General features: G+C 37.7%; 1 protein-coding gene across 1 annotated transcript; it reads left to right on the top strand.

The window, feature by feature from the left end:
• The first annotated feature begins 3,289 nt into the window (after positions 1 to 3,289).
• LOC119537579 (olfactory receptor 51B6) lies at positions 3,290 to 4,093 on the top strand. Its single transcript, XM_037840098.1, has one exon. It carries the CDS (start codon positions 3,290 to 3,292, stop codon positions 4,091 to 4,093), a length of 804 nt encoding a protein of 267 aa, XP_037696026.1.
• Positions 4,094 to 26,127: the final 22,034 nt, after the last annotated feature.

Genomic DNA, 26,127 nt, shown 5'->3' with positions numbered 1-26,127 from the left:
AAAATTTTGCAAGGATAGATTCTGGGGAACATGACATAAAGAAGAGTATAAATGCAAACTGGAGGATAAGCATAGACTCAGGGAAAGCAAGGTTTCCTACTTTTTTGCTCTTTTCATATCTGTACGTTCAGCCCTTGCCCCCATTCCAACACTGTGATTTCCCCTATGGCCTTTTTTTCCCCCAGAAAAGTTCAGATAAGCTCCCAGGATAGAAACTTCCAAAAGCTTGAGGAGTAGTAACCCCGTAGACATCAGCGGTTTTAATGCTTTCTGGGGAAAGGTCATCTAACAATGACAACTGGTATATCATGCCAAAATTAAGCTAGGATAGAGGCTAGACCGTGTGTGCCTTTCTAGATCAGGGACAGTAATTTGCATATCTGTGTATCTCCAGCATCTCAACAAGTGCACAGCATTTAATAGACATCAGACACACACTGAATTGAAAACAGGATAATATTTTTCATTCCAAATCCTATATAAAGACCTTTGGGGCATCTCCAGTTACTGGGAATACACAGCAAATTATTCAAAGCTGATCAATTATTGTGCAAAATATATCAATCAATCTGGGTGTTTTCATGATTTGTGAACCTACTCAGAAAGGCAGGGATGTAAAAGAGAAATCAATTTGTGTTTGTGTAAGCCAATTGGTCAATGACCCTGGAAAAGAACAAGTTATATGCTAGACACTTTGGCAAGAAATAAGTATTGAGAATGGATCCATGGGAAGTCATGCAGATTAAAAAAAACAGAATGAATTAGAAATTCAAGCTATCTAGAAAGGAGTGGAAGGAAAAAAAAACCTACAGGTAATAAAGTATTGGAGGGAGGAATTGTATTTGAGAAAGACGGAGTGTCAGGAAAAGTGAGAGCAAAGAGCCCAAGGGGAGATGAAGGAATATGTGAAAAACTCAAATCTGAGTAGGATCTCTTGATGGAAATGTGCATGGAGCTCTGAGTTTAAGTTGCAGGATTTGAGAATTTGAGAATCAGTTCCTCATTAATGAAAACCCAAGTCCACTCTAAGATAGAGGCCCTGGGAGAGGATGGGTGGCTGCATGGCATGAGGCAATAGTCTTGGATTTTGAAGCCCCTCCCAGACCTCACAAATAACTCATGTTCCACAAAGATGCCCCTAGGTAAACCAAGTACACACACTCTAGTTTTTCAGTATGAAAACAAAAAAGAGATACAGCAAGCCCAGATGTGCTCTTCAATACTGCAATGAGGCCACCCATGCCTGAAGTCTTTCTAGTCAATAGTGGATAAAAAGGACCCTGCCATTTGCTTAATGTATTGCCTTGGGCATGAAACCAGTCTAAGCTATACAATGGAGGAAATAGACTATGTTAAGAGCTCTGTAATAAATGAGGCACAGGGAATGTCTCAATGACAAATGATGAAACTCAACAATTGATTGTTCTTTACATTTGTTTCTCAACTCTGTCTAGACCCCTCCCATTCTGCTTCATTCTGGCTTAAACTGAGTATTTCCTGAGCCTTTCATTGACAGTTAGGCGGGAGTCAGCTATTCCTCCTATTTCCACACCTGTGAGGACAGAGTTGCTTTTCTCTCAGCCCCACCCCAGGACAAGACAACGGGCTTGATATCCTCTTTAGCTATGTCAGAGGAAATGCTTAGTCTATATCCTCCTCTCCTTTCCCTCTGCCACCCAGATATGTCACCTTTTATTAACTGTTCAAATGAACTCTAGTCCAGTACTTTCAGTTACAGTCAACTCCAGCCTCCTTGAATGTCCATTATAATATATCTGGTCCCAGGGTTCTCAAGCAAATTGGATTTTTTTGACACATCAGAGTGAATAATCCTAGAGTATTCCCACAAAAAACAGAGTAAGGAGTCTCTTCTCAGAAACAATAACTTACTCCTTATAAAGGAGTATTGTCCATTCCATTCCATCCTTACACTCTGTTTGAAGTGTATGACTGGGCAAGTCAGGAATCACTAGTACCATGCATAGATGATGAAACCAAAGCTCAAGATTAAATGACTTTCCTAAGATCATTATTGTCTGAAAGTAGCAGTGCTGGAACTTCAAACAAATTCTTCTGAACACAGAAGTCCAGAGATCTTGGGGGCAATTTTCATGGGCAAAAAGGGGTCCTATGGGTCATGTATTAAATTCACAAAAGATGTTCTTTTCAAAGCATGTGTGGATGCACAGTCCATCCCAACCATAACAGATGGCCCCATTTATCTATGGATGATACCACCAAGAGGTCTACTTCCTACCCCAAATGATACCTTAGAATTCTAAGAAGCCTTCTCACCTTTGGTGAACCCCATCAGACTCCATAGTCTTTCAAATATATTCTCCTGGAGCTTGCCTATGTAACTAATTTCTCTTTGCATCACCAGCTAGGTGATATGACAACAATAGTCTGTCTGTTGCTATTAATAAATACTGCCTCAAATGCTTATCATAAAGTCTGTCTTTTATTGCCCATTTTAATTTATATTATGAAATGTAGGAAGATGTTTTTGAAACATTGCACATTAATATCTAGATTATTATGATGCTAAGCAACATCAGTTTAGAGGTTTATGCATTTTGGAGACTCACATGTAAGTAATTCATGTCATTTTTGAAGCCCTTCCCCAGATCTCCAGAACCTCATCAATAGACTTTCCTTTCCAGCAATATTGAATAGCAGTCATTCCTTTAGATCAATGATTGATTGGTTGATTTAGCCTTAGGATTTCCATACCTGCACTTCCAACTCTGCTTAGAACCAATTTTCTACTGATTATTTAGGTCTCATATATCCTGGGACACCTTTATATCTACCCTCAATACCACCAGTCAAGATAAGGAGAACCATGAAAAAAAAAAAAACCCTGTGTGATCCAGTGTTATTAAAGCATGAATAAATTGTGGTGATTTCTTCTGTCACTTTGTCTTCATTTTCTGGATTATAAGATCTATAAGGTCATCAACAAGGCCTGACTGCTATATTCCCTGGGTACTGCCTAATAAATTTACTTACAATAAACCCAGAATAATATGTATAATTGTTCTTCATTAGTTTTATTCTGCCATATGTATCATATGTTCTCCAGCAAATAACTGAATTGTCATCCTTGCTGCTGCTGGAAATCAGAAGAGATGAACATCTTATGAATAGGTAGCACACTGAAGGGGAAACTTCTAAGGAATTGGGGTCTTCTATTGCATTACCTGGAGGGAAATTTTTCCTCTTTGCAAGGCCTATAATTTGGCTCAACACCACTACTTCCCTTTTCCTTCTGACAGGCTTCCCAGGCATGGAGAAGGCACATCACTGGATCTCCATCCCATTATTGCTAGTCTACATCTCCATACTTCTTGACAATGGAACTCTCATCTTTCTTATCAGAAATGACCATAATCTCCATGAGCCCATGTACTATTTCTTAGCTATGCTGGCAGCCACAGATCTTGGGGTGACTCTGACTACAATGCCCACTGTGCTGGGTGTCCTCTGGTTTAATCACAGAGAGATCAGCCATGGGGCCTGCTTCTCTCAAACCTACTTTATTCATATACTTTCTATTGTGGAGTCAGGTGTCTTGCTTGCTATGGCCTATGATCCCTTCATTGCCTTTCGCAATCCCTTGAGATATACTTCCATCCTTACCAACATCCGGGTAATGAAGATTGGGATAGGAGTATTGACAAGGGCTGGTCTGTCAATTATGCCAATAATAATTTGGCTGCACTGGTTTCCCTATTGTCAATCCCATGTACTCTCCCATGCTTTCTGTCTGCACCAAGATGTCATCAAACTAGCCTGTGCTGACATCACCTTCAATCTTCTCTATCCAGTTATAGTTGTGTTTGCAATGGTCCTATTGGACTTTCTCATCATCTTTTTCTCCTACATTTTGATCCTCAAGACTGTCATGGGCATTGCTTCTGGAGAGGAGAGAGCTAAAGCCCTCAATACGTGTGTCTCCCATATCTGCTGCATCTTGGTTTTCTATGTAACTGTAGTTCGGCTGGCATTTATTCATAGGTTTGGAAAACATGCTCCTCATGTGGTTCACATCACAATGGGCTATATCTACTTCCTTTTCCCCCATTCATGAACCCTGTCATCTATAGCATTAGAACCAAGCAGATTCAAAGTGGTGTACTTTGCTTATTCTCTCTGCCTCATTCCAGAGCATGATTTGGACTTCCTGCGATCTGAGGAATAACTCAGGGAACTTGGGCAGTAGACAGCTTTGTTGGCAGAAGCAACTAGGGAAAGGTCTTTTAATGGAAAACAACTTTTCTGCCACTTAGAACATCAACTTACCCTACCTATTTATTACTGAGTCACATACAACATAATATATGTACAACACTAAGCACATATCTTAACTGCCCAACTGTTGCTTCCTATTTTCTCTGGGTAACTCACCCTCATCGGTAAGCCTATTACATCTGTTATATGGCTCTTGGGTTTATGGTGTGGGTCACCAGTATTTGAGTCAAAGCCCATTATTTTTCCATATGTCCTGCATGTACAGACCCTGATATACCTATCAATAACATGTCTTGACCTCAGGCATGTTTCCAGATTTTGCATTCATAAGGAGCTAGTTGCTATTTCTAGAGTGTTACATTCAGTGAAACCATGTATCTTACTCTGTCCTCAATTCAAGATGGTAACTCTAGGGGAAATATATCTATGAAAAGTCTATTCAATTAAAATTTTTGATAAACAGTTAATAATAATTATTATTATTATTGACAATTGTTTTAATGAGGTAGGCCCAGATATTGCTGAAGAGAAATATGTATTTTCAAATAGCAAAGAGGTATCTGAGATCTAACTTGGAATTACATCATAGATAAGGTTAGATGGGTGTTCCTGGTATATGTAAAATACCTGGGTTGAGAAAGAAGGGGCCATTTTTGTGCGGGTGTGCAGAGAAAAGGAGAGGATGGAGGCAATGCTTATGGCTACAAAAGAGAATGGTCTTTTCTGGCTCCAAGAATTTATCAAAGTTGATTTTGGTCACAGCTGAGGTATTTGGGGTGGGGGTGTGTTATGGTATGGTCCTATCATCTACTGAAGAGCCAGAAGGTATGTTGCAAATGTCAGGCTCTAAACTGAATGAATCATGAAAGATATTTCTATGAGATTAAGAGAGGATATAAAATGCTAGGATTACATGAGCGGCCCCCCAATGACATGTCGCTGCCCTTTATATGGATGTCCTTTGTCCTTGGGCTTTCAAAGTAGACTCTTCTGCTGCAACTACTCAATCATGGAAAGAAGAGAATTTTCCAGAACTCTTGGAATTTGTTAATAACATGAAGAAGGAACACAGTAAACCAGATCTTTATTTTCCAGAGTAGTAAATGATCTATATCTCATCAGCCCAAAGGACTTTTTTTCTCACTCAACCTGGGTGTGTGTCTCCTTGTAATTGTGTGTGACACTTGTGTTTCTTCCTTCATAGCTTCTAGACTATGTAATCCAGGAGGACAAGGATTGCAAAGGTCTCAACCCATACTATGTTACAGAACCAGCTACGTAACTGACCCTTAATAAAGTACAATTTTTTGTTAAAATGAGAGAAATTTTTCTGTTAGTGTCTCTGAATATGCATGCCTCAGAGTGTCTCTGCTATTGGGCCCTATATTGCTTTCCAAGATTTAGACATCCTAAGCTATCTTCTCATCTACTATCCTTCAAACTATAAGATAACAGCTTTAAATCAGAGCTCATCCCTTCCTCCTGCTCTTGGGAAAGACTTTAGGATATTGTAAGCCACATTAATTTATTTTCTTGACTTTCCTTCTAGGCCCAGTGATCCTTGGGTCTGCTGTAGAAAACTAATATAAAAGGGATTAGGATAACAATATATGTTACAATGTCTGTAAATGGGTACATTTAACTGACACTCCCCCCAAACTTCTCCCTTCCCTTCCTGCCCTGCTTTGTCTTGTACGGGTGGGATAGAAAGAGCTCACGAGAAAGTTTGTTATAGCTGAGTCCTGTGAAATGGAGCAGAGCTTTGGGATCATTATGACCAAGGTTGAACATCTCAAGAGTAGGAACAAGAGGGGAAGGGTGAGGGAAAGTTTCCTCATCAGCCAAATGTGATGGTCTGTCCTGTTCCCTATATCCACACATGCCTCAATGTAGAGACAAGTTTCTGGGAGTTCTCCCATAAACTCCCTACTTTTTCTTCCCTATCCTGATGTAATGCTGTAAATTAATTATCTCCCCAGTGACAAGACTAATACCCAAATCAGGATAAAGGAGCAGACCTTAGGGAACCACTGTTCCAAAATCCCAAATCCTCAAGGCTGGGGAAGCAAAGAGGGAGGGAGGAAGCAGAAATGGACTTTGGGAAGAATTTTCAACTTGGCTTCTGGATATGATCTAAGGATGTGGTGTTGGAACCAAGTCCTTGACCAGGCTCAGCATTCCAGAGCCAACACTATGGCACCACCAAACAAAAGAAGACAGATGAACAATCACTGAGTGGATCCATTGTGTCTTACCCTGGAAGTATCAAATAGGCAACAGGGCATAGCAGGGCAGGGTGAGGTGAAGACAGCTTGTGGGCAACAGTTTAAAGACAGAGAAAGGCAGTAATATTTTAATCAAATGTTAATGGGACTTAGAAATGAATCCCAAAGGCTCCCCAAAGTCTTTAGGTCTTGGCTTCTGAATAATCTCTTCCTGGATATGCTTGGAAGAGGGAAAAACTTAAATCTGTCTTCCCTTCCCCACTTGAAGGATATATTTTGGGCAGAGTAATGCTGAAAATTCATGGGCATAGAGGACAATATCTCTAAAGTGGCTCAAGACTTTGGAGGAGATTATTTTCTTTGTTATTGCCTTCAGCTGTTTGAATCTACCTCTACTTTGTTTCAATGTGTTACAACTGGAATTTATTCCTTAAAAGCCTAAGTGAGACTGAGGAAGGGAAGCACTATAATGATTATGGACATAGACTAACAAAAAGGAAAACATGCCAGATAGACCAGTCTCAGATTAAGGGGTTTGTCTAACTTTGTGCTAAGGATTAAGTGATTTAGAAGTGAGCCCAAGGGAGAGAGATAAGAAACAGTATGTAAAAAGAATGGAGTGAATGCCAAGAGAGAAGTTAAGGGTCTGGGAATACAGGAGAAGGAAAATGAGTGAAGAAGGGTAGGAAACAAAGAAAGGAGGCTGGGAGCCAGAAGCAGGAGGGAAAAAGGAGTCCAAAGGAAGGTCTCTCTGTGAGTAGCATGTTACAGGAATTGGGGTATTCCCCTGGGACCCAAAGTCTCAGGGATAAAATTTGAAATTCATGAAACTAATTCTTCATCAGTGACTGACTCCCATCTAATCCCAGGCAGGAGCCCAGTGCATGTAGAGTTGGGGAGGGGTAGATGAGGGTCACTATCAGCCATGAAGCAACAGGCCCAGACTTTTGGTTCCTCCTGGACCTTGGTTTCTTATCTCTTGGGTACATGCCTTGTGGTCCCCCTTCCAAGCTTTGCATATATTGACAGCTCCCCCTGCAGTGTGTGAACCATGATAATCACCTCTAAGAATGGGAACAGTGGCCCATCTCTAAAATCTCAAACTGGTTTAGAACAAAGAGAAACTGCTTCCTAACCACACATAATCTTGCAAGATAACTTAACCACTCTGAGTTTTAGTTATTTCATTTGTAAACTGGAATTAAAACACCGTTAACAGAGTTTTTGAAGCTAAAATGAAAAATGATATTTGTGATATGCCCAATGGAGACACTGGAATAAAATATGCATTTAAAAATATATCCATTCACTTATGTGTAATGCCTATGTCTATTTCATTATCTTGGGCCCCATATCCAAACCTTGATCAAAACCAAGGATTTCCTGGGCTTTATCCCAGCAGTTAGTGAGGAATCAGACATTCTTTAAAGTTTTACTTCTACCAGGGCAGAGTTGCCTTTCCTCCAAATACATCCAAGCCAAGCCAAGTAACTCAAGCTTCACTTGACCCTTTGCTCCCTTTGCTCAGTCAGTGCTCTTTCTCAAGGCTTTTACCTCTGCCACTCAGATTCTTTGCATCTTAAACCAATTACTTAACCAGGACTCAGCATAGGTAATTGGGGTGGTTTGAAGCTGTTATGTACCCCCAGAGAAGGACATGTTCCTTTAATCCCTTTCTGTGGGTACAGACCTGTCATGGGTGGGACTTTTTGGTTAGGTTAATTCAAATGAGATGTGACACACCCTGAATGGAGTCCTTTATGAAAGGATAAAGGATAGAAAAAGCAGAGAGAGCTGAGAGAGAGAAAAGCCCTGGAGAAGCAAGCAAGGACCCACAGAAGCTGAAAAAGCCACTGAAGCCAGAAGCTGACAGCAACGAAACCCAGGAGAGAAGGACCAGCACGTGCTGACCATGTGCCTTCCCATGAGAAAGTGCCATCCCAGATGCCAGCAGCCTTACTCCAGAGAAGGAATCTTCCTCTTAATGCCTTAGTTTGGACCTTTTTATGGCCTTAGAATTTTAACTTGTAAGCTAATAAATCCCCATTGTTAAAAGCCAGTCCATTTCTGTTGTATTGCATTTCAGCAGCTTTAGCAAACCAAACAGCAATCCAGTCATGGCCTTCTCTAGCCTAAAAAACCATCATTTCATGCTTTTCTATATCCAGACTTGTGTGGTAGCTTGCAAATCAGTCTGTGTGACCTTTGGCACAACACATCATCTTTCTGTGCTCTGGTTTGCACGTCTTTCAATAGCGTTAGCAATAATGCCTACATCATCAGATTATTTTAACAATCAAATGCATTAATACCAGTAATGTATTTAATGGTTCTTGGATCATAGTAAGTACTATAGAAATTTTAGCTATTATTATTACTGAATATTTTGTGTAAATGAGATCATTTGACACTTGAGATGAGAAAGGACCTGGTTGGTCTCTGCCAAAAATTCAGGACTTTGTAAATAACTCTCTGCACAAGCACAATCCTTGACAGCATGACTGATATGCTAACGTAAACACTGCAATCTCCCAACCAACCTGTGAGGAAACAGGACATACAGAAGATTTTAGCTCCATTTCTCAAAAGAAGATTTTGAGATTCCCAGAGATTAAGTTACTCAAGGCAATAAGCTTAGAAACTAGGGGAATAAGAACTTCAGGACAGCCTTTGGAAAATAATGTACAGATCTAGTGGTGGCTGGTATAGGCAAAAGTGTTCTTGGGAATAAAATGCTGAATTTATACCATGCCCATGAGGATTAGAGGATCTTTCTTCTGAGGATATTGGAAGCCCTTGCTTAGAAATTTTTCTCTTTCTCATGGCCATCAATTCTCTGGTGCAACCCTCCAACAAGCCTAAGTTGGGGGTCAGTACTCTTTCTGAAACTGGACTTTCATTCACACATCAATAATTACTGAATGCCCTTGAAACAAGTTCTGTGCTAGGGGGGCTGGGCCATGAGATATGTATGCCCATATGACAGGGATCTGAACCTAGACAGATAGGAAGGATAAAGTCTTTAAAAACAGGCATTCATTTATTCACATATATAACCTGAGTATCTACTGGTTATCTAGTACTGCATAAAGCCAATATGATAAAAAATGATATTTATATGCATGCATGATAGGGTGGTAGGCATGAAGTGATGGCCTAACAAATAGTAATTGCAATTATTGTTATAGTTACTAAAATGAAATTGGCAGTAGTATTTTAACAGCCACTATGTGACAAGTGCAGCACTATTAGGAAATTTATATTCATTGTATCTCAGAAAAACTCTGAAATATTCTTTTACATCTTATTTTGACTGATGAGAAAAATAAAATCTGATTAGTTGGGGAAATTTCCAATGTCATATAATAGTAAATACCTGAATTTAAAAAAAATTATATGACATACACTAGTTTTATGCTATAAAATATTAGATATAATCTCTCTTTCTTTATAGTTATATGAAATATAAAGTGAAAAGACCACTCACCATTACATTCCTAACTTCCCTAGAGATATTCCTTCTTTATAATCAGGTGTATATCTTTCTGCACCTTTTGCTACACATTTACATACATATATATGAATATATATAAAACATATAGTTATTACTGGTTAGTGGCAGGATGTGTGTTTATTGCAATGTTATTCCGACCATGCTGTGCTAAGATAAATGCTGGTCTATCTGCATTCTTGGGTTAAAGCCAACCATTATTAAAAGTGATGACCTTTTTGGCTATACTATCAACAATCAGGAGAAAAAGGGGGATATTTTCTCAGCATCCCCATCGTGGACAGGGAAGTGGGGAAAGAGATTTTTTCATTCCTGCCTCCAACCCTCTTTGTGCAACGTCACCCTTTTTCAACAGGTTCTTTCTTCCCACCACCTTTTGTGATGACTCAGCTGAGTCCTGCCATCTTGTGGCTTATACCGCATCTCCAGGCTGCTCCAGTAAAAAGGTATAAAGAGAATGAGAATATATAAATATAAATATAAAAGACTACCAAATTGTGAATTAAAAAGTAGCAATAATAACAATAATCAGTAACATAGTTATTTATTATTCCTGACAATCTTTGCCTTTTTAGTGAATCCTAAAATTCAGAATTTGGATTTTGAATGCTGAGATTAAAAAGGTGAAGAAAGTATCTCATGCTGACTGGCAAAGACTGGAACTGCTACAGTAAAGTGATACAGAAATTCTATGTATATTATTGAAAAAGAGTCAAGTGGTTGTGCTGTCAGATACGAGACATTTATAGAAAAAATTAAGTTTAAAGCACCAGGGAGGAACATTTCTTGAGATGTCAACGTGCTATTGTCGAACAATTAGATATAGTGACAGAAAGCATCTGCTTCAATCATTTATTCCATAATTATTTAATGAGAAGTCCCTATATGTTAGTAATTACTACACACTGAGGATATATTGGTGCATATATTCTGTGCATTTACAAAACTTATATTTTAATGGGGGAGGCATATAAGGAAAATAAATTACTACAACAATGTTCACATCCAATATATTCTATATTTTACTTATTTAGTTTGATTATTTGCAATGTAATGTAAGCTCCATGAGGTCAAGGGTTGTTGTCTATTAAAATATACCCAGCACCTAAAACATTTTCTTGAATATATTTATTAAATAAAAAGATAAATGAATGACTGAGGAAAGACACATCCATTAAGGTATAATCATTTTAACACATAGAGAGAAGCCCATCAAAGCTGACATATTCATGCAGGGGGTCCTACATATGCACTCGCAAGCCCCTTTTGGCATCCTCATTTCATTGTCTATCTGAGATGTGTTCTTCCCCTTCAAATAATGGTGATTGCTATAGGACACCAAGGACAGACCTTTCAAAGCAATGTTATGAAGATTTAAATTAGGTAATCATCGGAGGCTCTTATTACAGTTGTTTGTATATCCTAAGGAATAGGATTCAATAAACGCTCTTTAAAGCAAGGACATTGCTTACTTAGATTGAAATTTTACTTGGTTTGGCTTTGAGTGAATGACTAACAGATGCCAAGGGAACTTTTTATAAAGTTGGCTTTTTATAACAAGCATAAACTTTTACTTAGACTGCATAACAAAATCCCTTTGTTTGAGTAGAACAGGAACTAGTAATTGTCTGGTTAAGGGAAAAGCAAATTAAATCAGAAAATTATAAAAATGCATACATCATAGCTATTTTATTTGAAGTGTTCTTATAATCAACAAAAAAATATTGTTTCCTCAGAAGATAGATAATCTTTTTAATAGCATAATTTCTCACTTTTTTGTTCATTATCAATCCATAATTTTTTTCAGTACAATGCAGAACTGTTTGAACAACTTTTTACTCTGACTTTGGTCCTCTTTTCTCTGCTTCTTCCTTTTATATGTCTCTGTTATGATATATACATATATACACACATCATCCATACCTTCCAAAAAAAGTTTCCACTTTCAACCTCTAATTCCATAATTTTCCTTTGTATAATTAGAACCCACAAGATGTGTGAAAAGAATTAGTAAATTATAGGAAACAGGAAAAGTTTCCCCAAATCAAATTTAGTATCCAGTAAAACTATCGGCACCAAGCACTAATAAGTTATTGCTATACAGCCAATGCCTCTTGTTTGAGTAAGAGTTTTACTTTGGCTGCAGTCCCATATCATCTTACTGGCATAAAATTTCCCAATGCTGCATCACCTATGCTTTCCAGTCTCCATTTCTGCAAAATGGAATGAAGATAATTGGACACCTGAAATACAGTGAGATGGAAGAATGGTTTCAGAATTGTATGCTTTCTTCTGCCTCTCAATATTTTATATTCTTTTCTCCATGCCTAATTTAGCAGCCATTATTTTAGCAACTCATTTATACAGATTTTCCTAATGTATTTGACTAAGTTTTCAAAGACATGTCAACTTTTTCCCACTCTTCTTTCAATGTTTGAAATATTATAAAATTAAATTTAATAATTAAAACAAGAATAACAATATAGGAAATAACAGTATCAGGAACCAATATAATTGGGTCTTGGGAAGAAAACATTTTACTAGTGGAAACATGAAAAGCACAAGGCTGTGCTAGAGAGTCCCCTGCTGGCTGAGAGCCTTCAGCATACAGATGTCTCCATTGATCTCATTCAGAGAGGGAATGGAAAGTGCTGATTAATCTCATCAATTGCCTCAATTAGAGACATCTGCCATCATGTTGATTACTGTAACCTCTACAGTGTGTTTGGAGAAGGCTCTTAGAGATGAGGTGGATATATTCTCCAAAGGTAGAAAACTAAATAGACAGAGAAACACTAGTAACCTAAAGACTATGAAGGATTCATTCTGAGAAACCAGCCCATGCTATCCATTTGCCTCAGCCTCTAGAGAGTATTATGTGGTATTGGATGAACTATTTCCCCTCGTGCTCTGATACTATGTATTTTAACATTCTTGCTGAGGCAGCTATTAAGATCTCCCTTCAAGAGAGAAACTGCTACAAGAAGTGTAGATAATTGATAGCCTCTAGATGCCTTATATTGGGGATTTGCCCTCCATAGCTAACTCACAGCCAATGTCTGCACAGCATCACTCCTCGAGCTGGGCCATTTCTGCCCAGTACAGGACTCCTCAAATGAGCAATCTTTGCTGTGGGGCTCCTGGTTAGCCTGGTTGAAACTTTCTCAGAGCTGTACTGGAGTCTGATGTTCTTCCTACCCAGTCTTACTTCCTTCTCTCACTCCCTTCACAGTTGTTAAGAAGGGCATCTCTGTTTGAGCCTTGCCTTGCCTACTCCAATTCCCTCTCCCCACTATCCTTCATGGGTGTGTACACCAATAAACCTCTTGCACATTAAATCCATCCTGGCTGGCATGTACTTGCTGGGTAACCTAAACTGACACATTTGCACATTCGAATTCTAGACAATGAGTGGGGGACACTGGCCCTTGTAGATATAATTAATCCACTTGTGGCATGGAGTAGTGCTCAACAAAATGTTCCAGGTTTCTAAAAAATACCCCTGAGCAGCTGCGCAGTCACTGAAACCTATAGAGGAGGATGGTTTTCATAGTGAAAGTGGGTCATGTATTTTAGGTTTGCAATTCCTAATTGAACTTCTCCTATTTTGAAGAAATCACTTATTTTGTTGTAACTCTGTTCATAGACAGTGTCCAGACTCCCAGTGGAGAAACCAGTTAGGCCAGATTCTTCTTTTCTCCAAGTTCTGAAGTCAAAGTTCAATATGACCCTGAGAATATTAGGAAGTCTACCAGGAGCTTTGAATATTAAATAGTGATGTGAAAATAATGGGGAGTATCCTTTTAAGGCAGCAGGGATGATGGTGTTCAAAGTAAGAGTATCCCGAACTTGCTACAGTATTGGTCCTAATGCCCCTAACAGTTTGTTTCTGCTTTTTTGTTGGTTGAACTCCTGATTCTTGGCTCATGGGGACTGTTAGGATTTCTGCTGATGTTCCAAGTCTAATCCTCAAGATTCTTGTAAATTCTATCAGGGGCAATAATCCCCAAATACATCCCCAATTGACTCCCTCCCTGTGCCAGTTTGAATGTATTATGTCCCCCAGAAAAAGCCATATTCTTTAATGCAATCTTGTGAGGGCAGACATACTAGTGTTGATTAGGTTGGAAACTATTGATTCAGTGTTTCTATGGAGATGTAACTCAATCAACAGTGGGCAAGACCTTTGATTGCATAATTTCCTTGGAGTTATTACCCCACCCATTCAGCGTGGGTGTTAATTAGATCACTGGAGTTGTATAAAGGAGTTCACAGACAGAAGGACCTCAGAGCAACTGAGAGTGACACTTTGAAGAGGAGCTGCAGCTAAGAGAGGACAAAACACCCCAAGAGCAACATTTTGGAGAACGCCATTTTGAAACACAACCTGGGAGCAGACACCAGCAATGTGCCTTCTGAGCTACCAGAGGTTTTCTGGATACCAATGGCCATCTTTCAGTGAAGATACACTGTTGTTGATGCCTTATCTTGGACAATTTATGGCCTTAACACTGCAACTTTGTAACCAAATAAACCTCCTTTATAACAGCCAATCCATATCTTGCATTTTGCAAAATGGCAGCATTAGCAAATCAGAACAACCCCCAATACCCCCCTTTTTGCATAAGACAGTGAGAATAATTTCCCATTTTCTGAAGCAAAAAGATTCATAAGTGATACAATCATTCTCATATATTTATTTTTCATTACTCTAGGGTTAATTTGACTCTTCATTTCCAGAGAATGTGTGCCCACAAATATTCTCTTTGGAGAGAGAATGGCAGGATGGGGTAGGTGTAAAAAATTCTCTGCTCTCCTCCTAGTGGAAATAACAACCCACACATGGTTTGTGCATGTAGAAGCTACTGGAGTTCTTAAAAGAGAGTGGAATACTGTAAGGAGCAATGATAATTGATGACTAGAGAGAACATGGGATACATTGCTCATTGGATCTAGATTGTATCAGTTATGATTGCTTTCATAATATTCTTTCATAACAATCCCAACATAGTATCAACCCAAATATCTATCAACTGATAAACAAAATTAGCAATCCATAGAATGGAGTATTGTTCAGGCATAAAAAGAACTGAAATACTGGTACATGTTACATATTATGTGATTCCAGTTACGTGAAATGTCCAGATTAGGCAAATACATAAAGGCAGAAGGTAGATTAGTAGTTGCCATGGGCTTGGTGGAGGAGGAGCAATTGCTAATGGCTATGGGTTTTCTTTTATAGGTGATGAAAATGTCCTAAAATTATATAGTGGTAATGGTTACACACTTCTGTGAGTATGGTAAAGGCCACAGAATTGTACATTTAAAAAGGGTGAATTTTATGTTATGCTATATCCCAATAAAATCATTATTTTAAAAACAAAGTTGCTTTGAATTTTCTTGTATAGCTTATTTTTTGGACATAGCTTTTATTTTCTTAAGTAAATATCTAGGAATGGAATTGCTGGGCGATACAGCAAGTGTATGTTGAACTTTATGAGGAAATTTCAACTTTTCCATGGTTGTTGAAGAATTTCACTAAAGAATGAGAGGTTCAGGTGATCCACATTCACAATGGCAAATAGTATTGTCCATCTTTTTAATTATAACCATTCATGGTGGTTTTAGTTTGTATTTATTTGATAACTACTGAATTGAGCACCTTTTCTTATGCTTATGGTTCATTAGCACATCTTTCTTTTTGAAACTGATTGGATACATTTTGTCCAATTTATTGGCTCCTTTGCATTTTTGAGTTGTAAGAGTTCTTTATAAAATCTGGATCAAGGCTATGATTGTTGAAAAGATTAGCTTTGGAGTGGAGAGGGGCAAGATGGTGGCAGGGAGAGGAGTGGAATTTAGTTAGTCCCCTGGAGCAACTACAAAACAACCAGGAACAACTCATAAATAATATGGAACAACTGCTGGGGGACAACTGTGACTGTCCACACATTGTACACCAACCTGGATTGGGTGGAATGGCTGAGATCACAGCATAAAATCTATAAGTAAAAACTGTGAAACTGCACTGGGAGCCCCCTCCCCTGAAAGCAGGCTGAGCTGCAAGACTTTGCTGTAGGAGAAAGCAGCACTCCTGGAGCAAGGGAATATAGCTTATCCCAGTTCCAACTGGGGTTTTAATTAACAAATGTGGACTGCTGAATACAAGCTATGAGTATAGACACAACGCTAATGAGGAGTTAGAGGCTTTTAGTGATGACCAACCTTAAAGAGCCAGAAAACACCTGTGCACTGGGAAGGGGAGCCCAGAAGACCAGGTGTTCTCTCTGACCAATGCACAAAACTGGGGTGCCACAGACTGGCTCTGAAAAGGGGCTTTCTTTCCCTTCTTCTCTCTCTCAACTTGAGTGGATCAGTGGCTCAGCCATTTTAGTTTGCAGTAATCTGACCCAGACAGGGTTGGAGATAACAGATTCAGAGAGACAAAGGAGCAATTGAAATGCAGAAGATAACTGTTCTGGTTTGCTAATTCTGCCATTTGCAAAACACCAGAGATGGATTGGCTTTTATAAAGGGGGTTCATTTGGTTACATAGTTATAGTCTTAAGGCCATAAATTGTACAAGGTAAGGCATTAGCAATAGGGCACCTCCACTGGATAAAGGCCATTGGAGTCTGGAAAAACCTCTGTTAGCTGGGAAGGCATGTAGCTGGTGTCTGCTTGCTCCCAGGTTGTGTTTCAAAATGGAATGCTCCAAAATGTCTCTGTATCAGCTTCTTGGGGCAAACTCTGGGCTAGTACCTTAAAAGCATCAGCAAAACTCTGCTTTCAACAGCAGTCTTCAAAATGTCTCTGTAAGTTGCAGTTCCTCTGTGTTCCCTCTGTTTGTCAGCTCCTTTATAAGACTCCAGTGAACTAATCAAGGCCCAGATTGAATGGGCAGGCCACACCTCCATGGAAACATTCAATCAGAGGTCACAGCCTATCCAAAGGTGTCACTTAACTTGGGTGGGTCACATCTCCATGGAAACAACCTAATCCAAAGGTTCCAACCTAATCAGGACTAAATATATCTGCCCCCAAAAGATTGCATGAAAGAACATGGTTTTTCCTGGGAGACATAATACATACAAACCAGCACAATAACTCCCTAGGGGTGTGTCTTCCCTAAAAGGAAGGCGGTGAGGCCCAGCTCTAGTGCCAGCCTTCCCTTCAGAACTCAGACCAGAGGGCCTGGGGGGAAACAATCAAACCAGAAACAACCTAAGCTGAGAAGTAAAAGGTCCACACCTTCTTACACCAGTCAGGAGTGACAGGCTGACAGGCACCACCTGCTGGGCAGGTTAGGAAAAGCATAGAAGCTAGATGCCTCACAGGAAAGTCTGTCAATCTTTTAAGATACACCCTCAGAGAAACTTGAAACTGAATATAACCCCATTCTGACACCTGAACCTGTTCTGGTCTCGGAAAATCTGATTGGGGTAACCAAGGAAACCAGGTGCCTAGATAACAGAAAACTATGAATTATACTAGTAAATATCAAGATATGGCCCAGTCAAAGGAACAAACTTAGATATTAGTTAAGATAAAGTTGAGATATTGTTTCACTTCAATGGAACAATCAATTAAAGATTTTCAAAGAAATATACTAAATCAAATAAAAAACCAAATCAACAAGTTCAGGGAAGATATGGCAAAAAATATGAAGGATATAAAGAAAACACTGGGTGAACATAAGGTAGAAATCAAAAGTTTGAAAAAAATAACTGGCAGAATCTATGGGAATGAAAGGCACAACACAAGAGATGAAAAACACAATGGAGACATACAACAGCAGATCTCAAGAGGCAGAAGAAAACACTCAGGAACTGGAGAACAAGACACCTGAAATCCTACACACAAAAGAACAGATAGGGATAGAATGGAAAAATATGAGCAATGTCTCAGGGAATTGAAAGACAACATGAAGTGGATGAATGTGCATGTCATGCATATCCCAGAAGGAGAAGAGAAGGGAAAAGGGGTAGAAGCAATAGTAGAGGAAATAATCAATGAAAATTTCCCATCTCTTATGAAAGACATAAAAGTACAGATCCAAGAAGTGCAGCATACCTCAAACAGAATAAATCTGAATAGATCTACACCAAGACACTTAATCAGATTATCAAACATCAAAGACAGAGACTCCTGAAAGCAGCAAGAGAAAAGTGATCCATCACATACAAAGGAAGCTTGATAAGTCTCTGTGTGGATTTCTCAATAGAAACCATGGAGGCAAGTAGGAAGTGGTGTGATATATTTAAGATACTAAAAGATAAAAACTGCCAACCAAGAATCCTATGTCCAGAAAAACTGTCCTCCAAATATGAGGGAGAGTTTAAAATATTCTCTGACAAACAGACAATGACAGTGTTTGTGAATAAGACACCTGCTCTACAGGAAATACTAAAGGGAGCACTACAGACAGGTAGGAAAAGACAGGAGTGAGAGGTTTGGAAAACAATTGTTGATGATGGTAACACAACAATGTAAGTACACTGAACAATGATGGCTGTGAGTATGGTTGAAAGAGGAAGGTTAGGAGCATGTGGGACACCAGAACAAAAGACAAAAGATAAAGACTGGGACTGTAAATAACTCAGTGAAACCTAGAGTGCTCAACAATTGTGATAAAATGTACAAATATGTTTTACATGAGGGAGAACAAATAAATGTCAACCCTGCAAGATGTTAAACATGGGGTGGTAGTGGGGAACAAAATACAATCAATGCAAATTAGAAACTATAGTCAACAGAAACATGATATGATGCTTCCTTTAATGTAACAAAGGCAATATACCAAAGCTAAATGCCTGTAAGAGGGGGACATGAGGGGTATGGGACTCTTGGCATTGGTGCTGTTGTGTGACTCTTTTATTCAACTTTATTTTAATTCTGTCTTTTGTTGCTTTTTAGCTGTCATGTTTTTTCTTTGCTTTTCATTTTCTTTTTTCTCCTTACCTTCTTTGACTCTTCCTCCTTCTTTGTGGAAGAAATGAGATGTCCTTATATCAATAGCAGTGATGGTGGTGAATGCATGAGTATGTGACTATATAGGGAACCACTGATTGTTTACTTAGGATGGAATGTATGGTGGGTGAACAAAATCATTAAAAAAAAACAGGTTGATGAGGAAACCTTGAGGGCACTGCATTGAGTGAAATAAGTCAGACACAGAAGGACAAGTATCCTATGGTCTCTCTGATATGAACTAATTATAATATGCAAACTCATAGACATGAAATATAAGTTACCAGGGTATAGGTGGCTAAAGACTGGGGAGCAATTGCTTCTTATGAGCAGAATGTTTAACTAGGTTGAACTTAAGAGTTTGGAAATGGATGGAGGTGATGGTAGCATGTTATTGTGAGAATAACTAACACTGCTGAAAGGTATGTGAATGTAGTGGAAAGGGGAAGTTTAGAGTCATGTATGTCAACAGAAGGAAAGTTGGAGGTTAAAATATGGGGATGTATAAAACAGTGAATCTTGTAGTGGACAATGTCCATGATTAACTGTACAAATCTCTTTCATGAACTAGAACAAATGTATGAAACTATAACTAGAAGTTAATAATAGAGGTGTATGTAGGGAAAAAACTGTACCTTTTGGAAACTATGTACTACAGTTAGCAGTATTTTAACATTCTTTCACCAGTAGTAACAAATGTCCTATACCAATTCTTTGACTCAATAATGGAGAAGGGAGTGTTTAGGAGTATGGGAGGATTTGAGTTTTCTTCCTTGTCTTTATTTCTTTTCTAGAGTAATGAAAATGTTCTAAAAATTGAGAAAAAATTAATTGTGGTGATGGATGGTGTATGATGGTACTGTGGGCAATTGATTGTGCACTTTGGATCTTTGGATGTTTGTATGGTATGTGAACAATCTCAATAAAATTAAATTAAAAAAAGATTAGCTTTGCATGATCTTTTATTCTTTGTGGAGGTCTGATGTTTACAATACCTCTTGCAAAATAATTCATTAACCTGACCCATATAACCAGCCGGGACAGTGAATGACACCACCTCAGGCTTCCACATTACAAAAGAAGTTGGAGAGTTCGGTTAGTTGTTTAAGAGCTCAATCTTGGGAGGTTCATCCCCAAAAAGAAATTAGGGGAGAATATTTGTTCTGTTTGAATGCTTAGGAAAATTTCTGCAGAGCCCTCCTCTAGCAGGAAATTCAGTGGAGACAAATCCAAAAGAAAAAAAAAATTCTAACAAGTAACTCAGACCAAAAGAAAAATTAAGTTGCTTCAGGAAAAGATACTTCAGAGTGATTATTCCGAAATTCCTAGGAGTAACTCTCAGAGGTGGTGTTAAATCCATCTGTAGATAGATTACCTGAGGTTTATTCGTGAGAGTGAAATAACCATCATGTTGACTTTGCAACTTTAATGAAAAGCACTAATTATAACTGTTAGCAATGAATCAAAGGAATATTTAACATGTCCCTTTGGTTATGTTCCACCCCACAACTAATGAGATAACATGCCCTTTCTAATCAGTTCTGCCTTCTGATTGTGAACCAGAGGATGGAATTTTTTTTTTCCCAGAACCACAGAAGTCAGAAAACGGCGTGCACTCCAGTAATGAAAAAGTGTGGAGATATCAAAAGAGTTGAACCTCCTTTAGTCTCCAGTTTCCCTTCCTCAGGTAGAAAAGGATAATCCTTTAGGAAGTGAGCTGGTAATGACAAGTTTTGCTTTGGCACAGAGCATTTATTATTGTGCTAGGCACTTAATATTGTGCTTTCTCATTACAGCTTCTCAGCAGCACTCTGAGGCAGATATTGCATATATTTTCGCAGGGGAAATAGACAGTTAATGATCAATAATGTGTTTGTAGTCTGGTATGTGGAATAAGAGACTTTGGAATCCAGCTTTTATTCCAAAACTCGACATTTCCACTGACTTTCACTACTAAATGAGTGTAGGCACTATAGGAGAAGGAAAAGGTGCCCATGAAAATCAGAATCTAGTATTACTGGTGAAGACAGACATTGGGAACCCCACTGGTCTTTCAGCTTATTTGAATCAGAAACATGAAGATTAAGACTGATTAAAATATATTTATACATATTTTAGATTTATGAATCTCCTTAAAGCAGAATTTGGCCAAGTTTTAACAAAATAATGCTCTTTAATAAAGTAATTTTTGATCTGAAGATTGTTTATAAAATGCAAATGTTACTAGGCTAAAATATGCACTGAATAGTCTTGCTGCTCTTCTATATTTGAGGAAAATTACACAAGAAACATTTAAATAATTTACAGTTACTGAAAGGAGAGAAGTCATTAATTGGTGTTAATATTTATGTACTATTTGAATATGGTAAAATGGTACTGGGTTGATCCTAAGGTTTAAACCTATCAAAACAACTGAAATGCCTGAAAAAGACCTAAATACTTATAATTAAAATGAAACCAATTGTAAGATGATAAATAAAATGGAGGATGGAGGTCAGGTAGACCTACCAAAAACTATCAAAATTAATATATTACATTTTAACTTAAATGACTACAAAATAAAATTAGAAATGAGAATATTTATAACAAACAAAAATCATTTAAAAATTTAGGGATTATTATAACTGTGATGGTTAGGATGTATTATGTCCCCAGAACAACACATTCTTTGATGCAATCTTGTAGGGGCAGTTTTATTAGTGTTGATTAGGTTGGAATCCTTTGATTGTTTCCATGGAGATGTGACTCAGTCAACTGTGGGTTGAGACCTTTGCTTGGATAATTTTCATGGAGGTGTTATCCCACTCATTCAGGGTAGATCTTAATTGAATCACTGGAGTCCTATAAAAGTGTTCAAAGACAGAAGGAAGAGCTACAGCTGAGAGACATTTTGAAGATGACCGTTGAAAGCAAACTTTTGCTCTGGAGAAGCTAAGAGAGGACAGAGGACAAACACCCCAAGAGCAACATTTTGAAGAATGCACAGGAATTGAGAGAGGAGCTGGAACACAGCCTGGGAGCAAGCAGACGCCAGCTACATGCCTTCCCAGCTAACAGAGGTTTTCTGGATGCCAATGGACTTTCTCCAGAGAGGGCACCCTATTGTTGATGCCTTACCTTGGACACTTTATGGACTTAAGACTGTAACTTTGTAACCAAATAAACCTCCTTTATAAAAGCCAATCCATTTCTGGTGTTTTGCATAATGGCAGCATTAGCAAACTGGAACAATAAACTAGTATAATTTTCTGCTGAATTGGACTTTGACCCTTATGGTCTTATTGGTGAACTTTTTCAAAGATTTCAAGAATAAATAATACCTAGTTATATATCATGAAAGATGATAGACCACCAATTGCACTTTTTTCTTTCAGAGACAAAGGACTTTATTACTCACAGCCAAAGCAATAACCAGAGCTATAAGCTGTTCTTTATCAGTTCACCATGCTCCCCAAATCCTACAAGGGCAATGCAAAAGGCCATGATAGATGCCTGCAAGTGTACCAATTGCATTTTGAGGCAGATATGACCTCCATACTGAAATTCAAGCAGATGTTTTTAAAGGGTCTCATTCTGAACAGATATACAGGATGGAAAATAAAAAACAGGCAAATGTTATAGAAACAAATGACAATAACTGTTATGACTCAGGATAACAAGGTTGGTGTTCAACAGAATAGTTATTAAATCAACATCAGCAGAAAAAATGATAAAAATCCAAAGTATTAACAACAGATAACTTTTAAAATATCAATAAAATTTACCATTCATCTTTGATTTAATTACCCCTGGTAATGATTTTGTAGGCTTTTCCAATAAGTGTGGTAATTCCTTAAAACAAAGAACTAACATTACCATTGGGAAAACATAAGAATATTTCTTAGGGAGAAACTAAGCAATCTTGGCACCATTTTTATTTATATGTGGTTGAAGAAGCTTGTCACTGCCATACAACATAAGAGAAAGATAAGGGAGAAAAGCGGTACACATTTGTATGAATACTGCTTTTTCTCTAGACAGCTACACTTTCTATATGGTAAATCTATTAACATAACTTTATAACTAGCAAAACCTATAATATGTAAATGTACTAGCAAAGGACTAATTCAAGACATTGCAGGGTATACAATTTAAAAAATGCATCTCTGAACCTTGAGGACATTATGTTGAGTGAAACAAGCCAGAAATGAAAGACAATACTGTAAGGCCTCACTAGTATAAAAATGAATCTTATTTCTAGAGTCCAACAATGACAAGCTACAATTTTAAATGTTTGGGTATTAATTTATATGAGCCATTTATAGGAAGTTATGAAACTGTATTTGGTAAATTAAGAAAGATGCTTAAATAGAAGCATATTGTTACAGATTTGAGGAACTACATTTAAAAGACCTTAGTCCCATAAGAGACATCCTAGTATGATGGGAAAGTACTAAATGGAGAGTCACAATACCAGAATTTTAGTCCTTGCTTCTCTACTTACCAGTTGTATAATCTGATGGTGAGATTTTATACATCTTGCCATGGTGAAAAGGAAACTCAGAGTGATTTTACTTGGAAAGGTCACTCTGAGCTTCCATTTCACCATGTATAAAATAGAAATAATTCTTCACAGAATTATTGTAAGCATTGAGTTAGATAATGCACATGAAAGAACATCAAAAGGAATGCCAGTGTGTGGCATTAGTGTGTAGATTTATCACAGTTCCATTTAACATTCCAGCTGGATACTTTATATAATTTGACAGAATTGTGATAATTCTGCAAAGATAGATATGTCTTTTTAACTTAGGAAAAGAACAACAATGGGAGCCTTGCCCTTCTAATCCTTAAAACATGCTATTAAACAACATTTCTAATATTCTATGGTGCTGAATAGAAAGTTTAAGAGTAATAAACCAATTGGAAAGAAATATTTAATAACTGCTATGGAAAAGCCAGCTGAATATCACTATGGAAAAATAAATTAGATCCATTCTACATATACCACAATTTGTTCCAGATGGTTTAAAATGTTAAATATAACAGTTAAAACAAAACTAGACTATTATACCAATAGTGGTACAAAGGAAACTTTATGGAAATTGAAAAGCATTATTGACAAAGTAGAAGAGATTAACTGAAAGAAAGATGAAAAATGTATCCTAAACAGGAAGAAGACAAAAGAAGAAATGGACAAAGTGCTTCATATTTTTTAAAAAAAGTTTTCTACTCTTTATGAGTCAAATTTATAAAAGGATATGGTACAGATGAGAAGATATAAATTAAAATCAATTCTTAGAAAGATATACATATTTCCTAATATTAAATATGAAAATTAAAACAACTTTGACCTAGTTTTTGAAAAAAGTTCAAAAATTTTTATTATTGCCTGTGTCCTCATACCAGTAGCAGTGTATATTCATAGTCTTAAAAGAGCTATTGACAAGAATATAGTAAGAGTTCTATAGTTGAGCAATCTTTTGCCATACTAATTCCATTTTAGTAGTATATGCCCAGGACATATTTAAAAGAAAAAAAAAGAGATTGTTGTATAAAGATGTTTCTAGCGATTCCATTCATAAGAGTTAAAAAAAAAAAAAAAATCCCAATAATTGAGAAATGGATAAGTAAGTTTTGGTATATTGTTATTGCTACCATAGACTGTTATATAGCCATTAAATACTTGTTAATATACTTAAAATTGTATGAAAAAATGTTCAAGTGAAACTCAAAAAATATTATGTATAAATTGTATTTACTAATGATATTTATATAACAATTTAGGTCTCTACCTTGAAAAGAATCAGAACAGATGTAATTAACTGGACTTTAAGGAGTTCTTAGTCTTTTTTTTCTGTGAAGAGTTGAAGTGTGCAATAAAAAATAAAAGAATAATTGGTAAAGTTAAAAAAAAATGTCATTTATACCCTTCTTAGGCTTGTCTCTACTTTCCTCTGGTGTCTTATTCCAAGGTATTACCTCTCTTAAATGTTATATTTGAGTAATAGAAAGCATTGTGCTTATTAAAACATAAAATTTTCCCTCCCTATATTTCCAAGCTTGTGCTATTCCTTCTTCCTGGACATGCCTTTCTGAAAAGCCCCATCTCATAATTAATTCCTACCTAGTCTTCAAAGCTCAGTTCAAATTCTTTCCTTGTCCCTCCCAGGTGGGCCAGTCATCCACCTCTACTCATATAACTTGCTATCTACATCTCTTTCATTGTACTTACAATCATTGTTGTGCCATTTTATATGTGACAGATGTCCCCAAAAAACAGTAAAAGTTGTTGATGGAAATAATAGCAGCACTGTGGCTGCTTTCCCATCCCTAATTAAACTTTCTCTAGGACATGGCCAAGGTTATGTCCTCAAAAAATGCAAAATTTTCTCAATTTTCTCTGGTATGGGTTTTCTCTCCTGCAAGCCTGAATGGTAATTTTTGACTTCCCCCTTCTATATAATTTGGTAAAAACCCTCTCCATTCTGTCATGTCACCCTTACTCTGCGTGCCTATACTATAGCCATGATCACTAGTTATTTACCTGGCCTAAGGTTGTGCCACCTCCTAAATGATTGTGTTCTGATCACACTGGCATGTCACAGACTTCGTGGGCCTCTGTCCTGATTTTGGATCTATATGCCATGTTTTGAGGGTTGACCCCACACAACTCTGATTAACCATCCCTACTGGAAGTATATAATACTTGCTTCATACCAACCTACGTGTGTGTGTGTGTGTGTGTGTGTGTGTGTGTGTGTGTGTTTGTGTTTGTGTGTTGAAAGAGAAGAAAGGGAGGGAGGTATGTTCATGAGCTGACCACATCATTCAGGTTCTGTCACATAGACTGAAGAAAAAATACACATTGATTTTTCTAAAAGATGATATTTGCTACCAGAAGAGTAAAGAATTAAAGAAGAGAGGAAAAGCTGGGGAAGGGCTACTTGTCGAAGAGCTCGCTGAATGAGTGTACTGTGCATTCAAGGGTGAGTCAAGAGCCTTGGGAAAGCCTGAGACTTGTATTTGTAGTTGAGAGTATATATGGAAAACTGTAATCTGGATGATGTTTGGGCTCAAAAGCACCACAACTGGCAGAGACTAAAGGCAAATGAATGATCTGATAAGAAGAAAGAAAGAAAGAGGTAGGAAAATAAGTACAGAAATGAGAGGTGCTTGGGGTGGTGG

This window comes from Choloepus didactylus, chromosome 6 (assembly GCF_015220235.1).
Source record: "Choloepus didactylus isolate mChoDid1 chromosome 6, mChoDid1.pri, whole genome shotgun sequence".
NCBI classification, from domain to species: Eukaryota; Metazoa; Chordata; class Mammalia; order Pilosa; family Megalonychidae; genus Choloepus; species Choloepus didactylus.
Note: the sequence above shows the minus strand (reverse complement) of the source record. Positions and strands in the feature narration are given on the sequence as shown.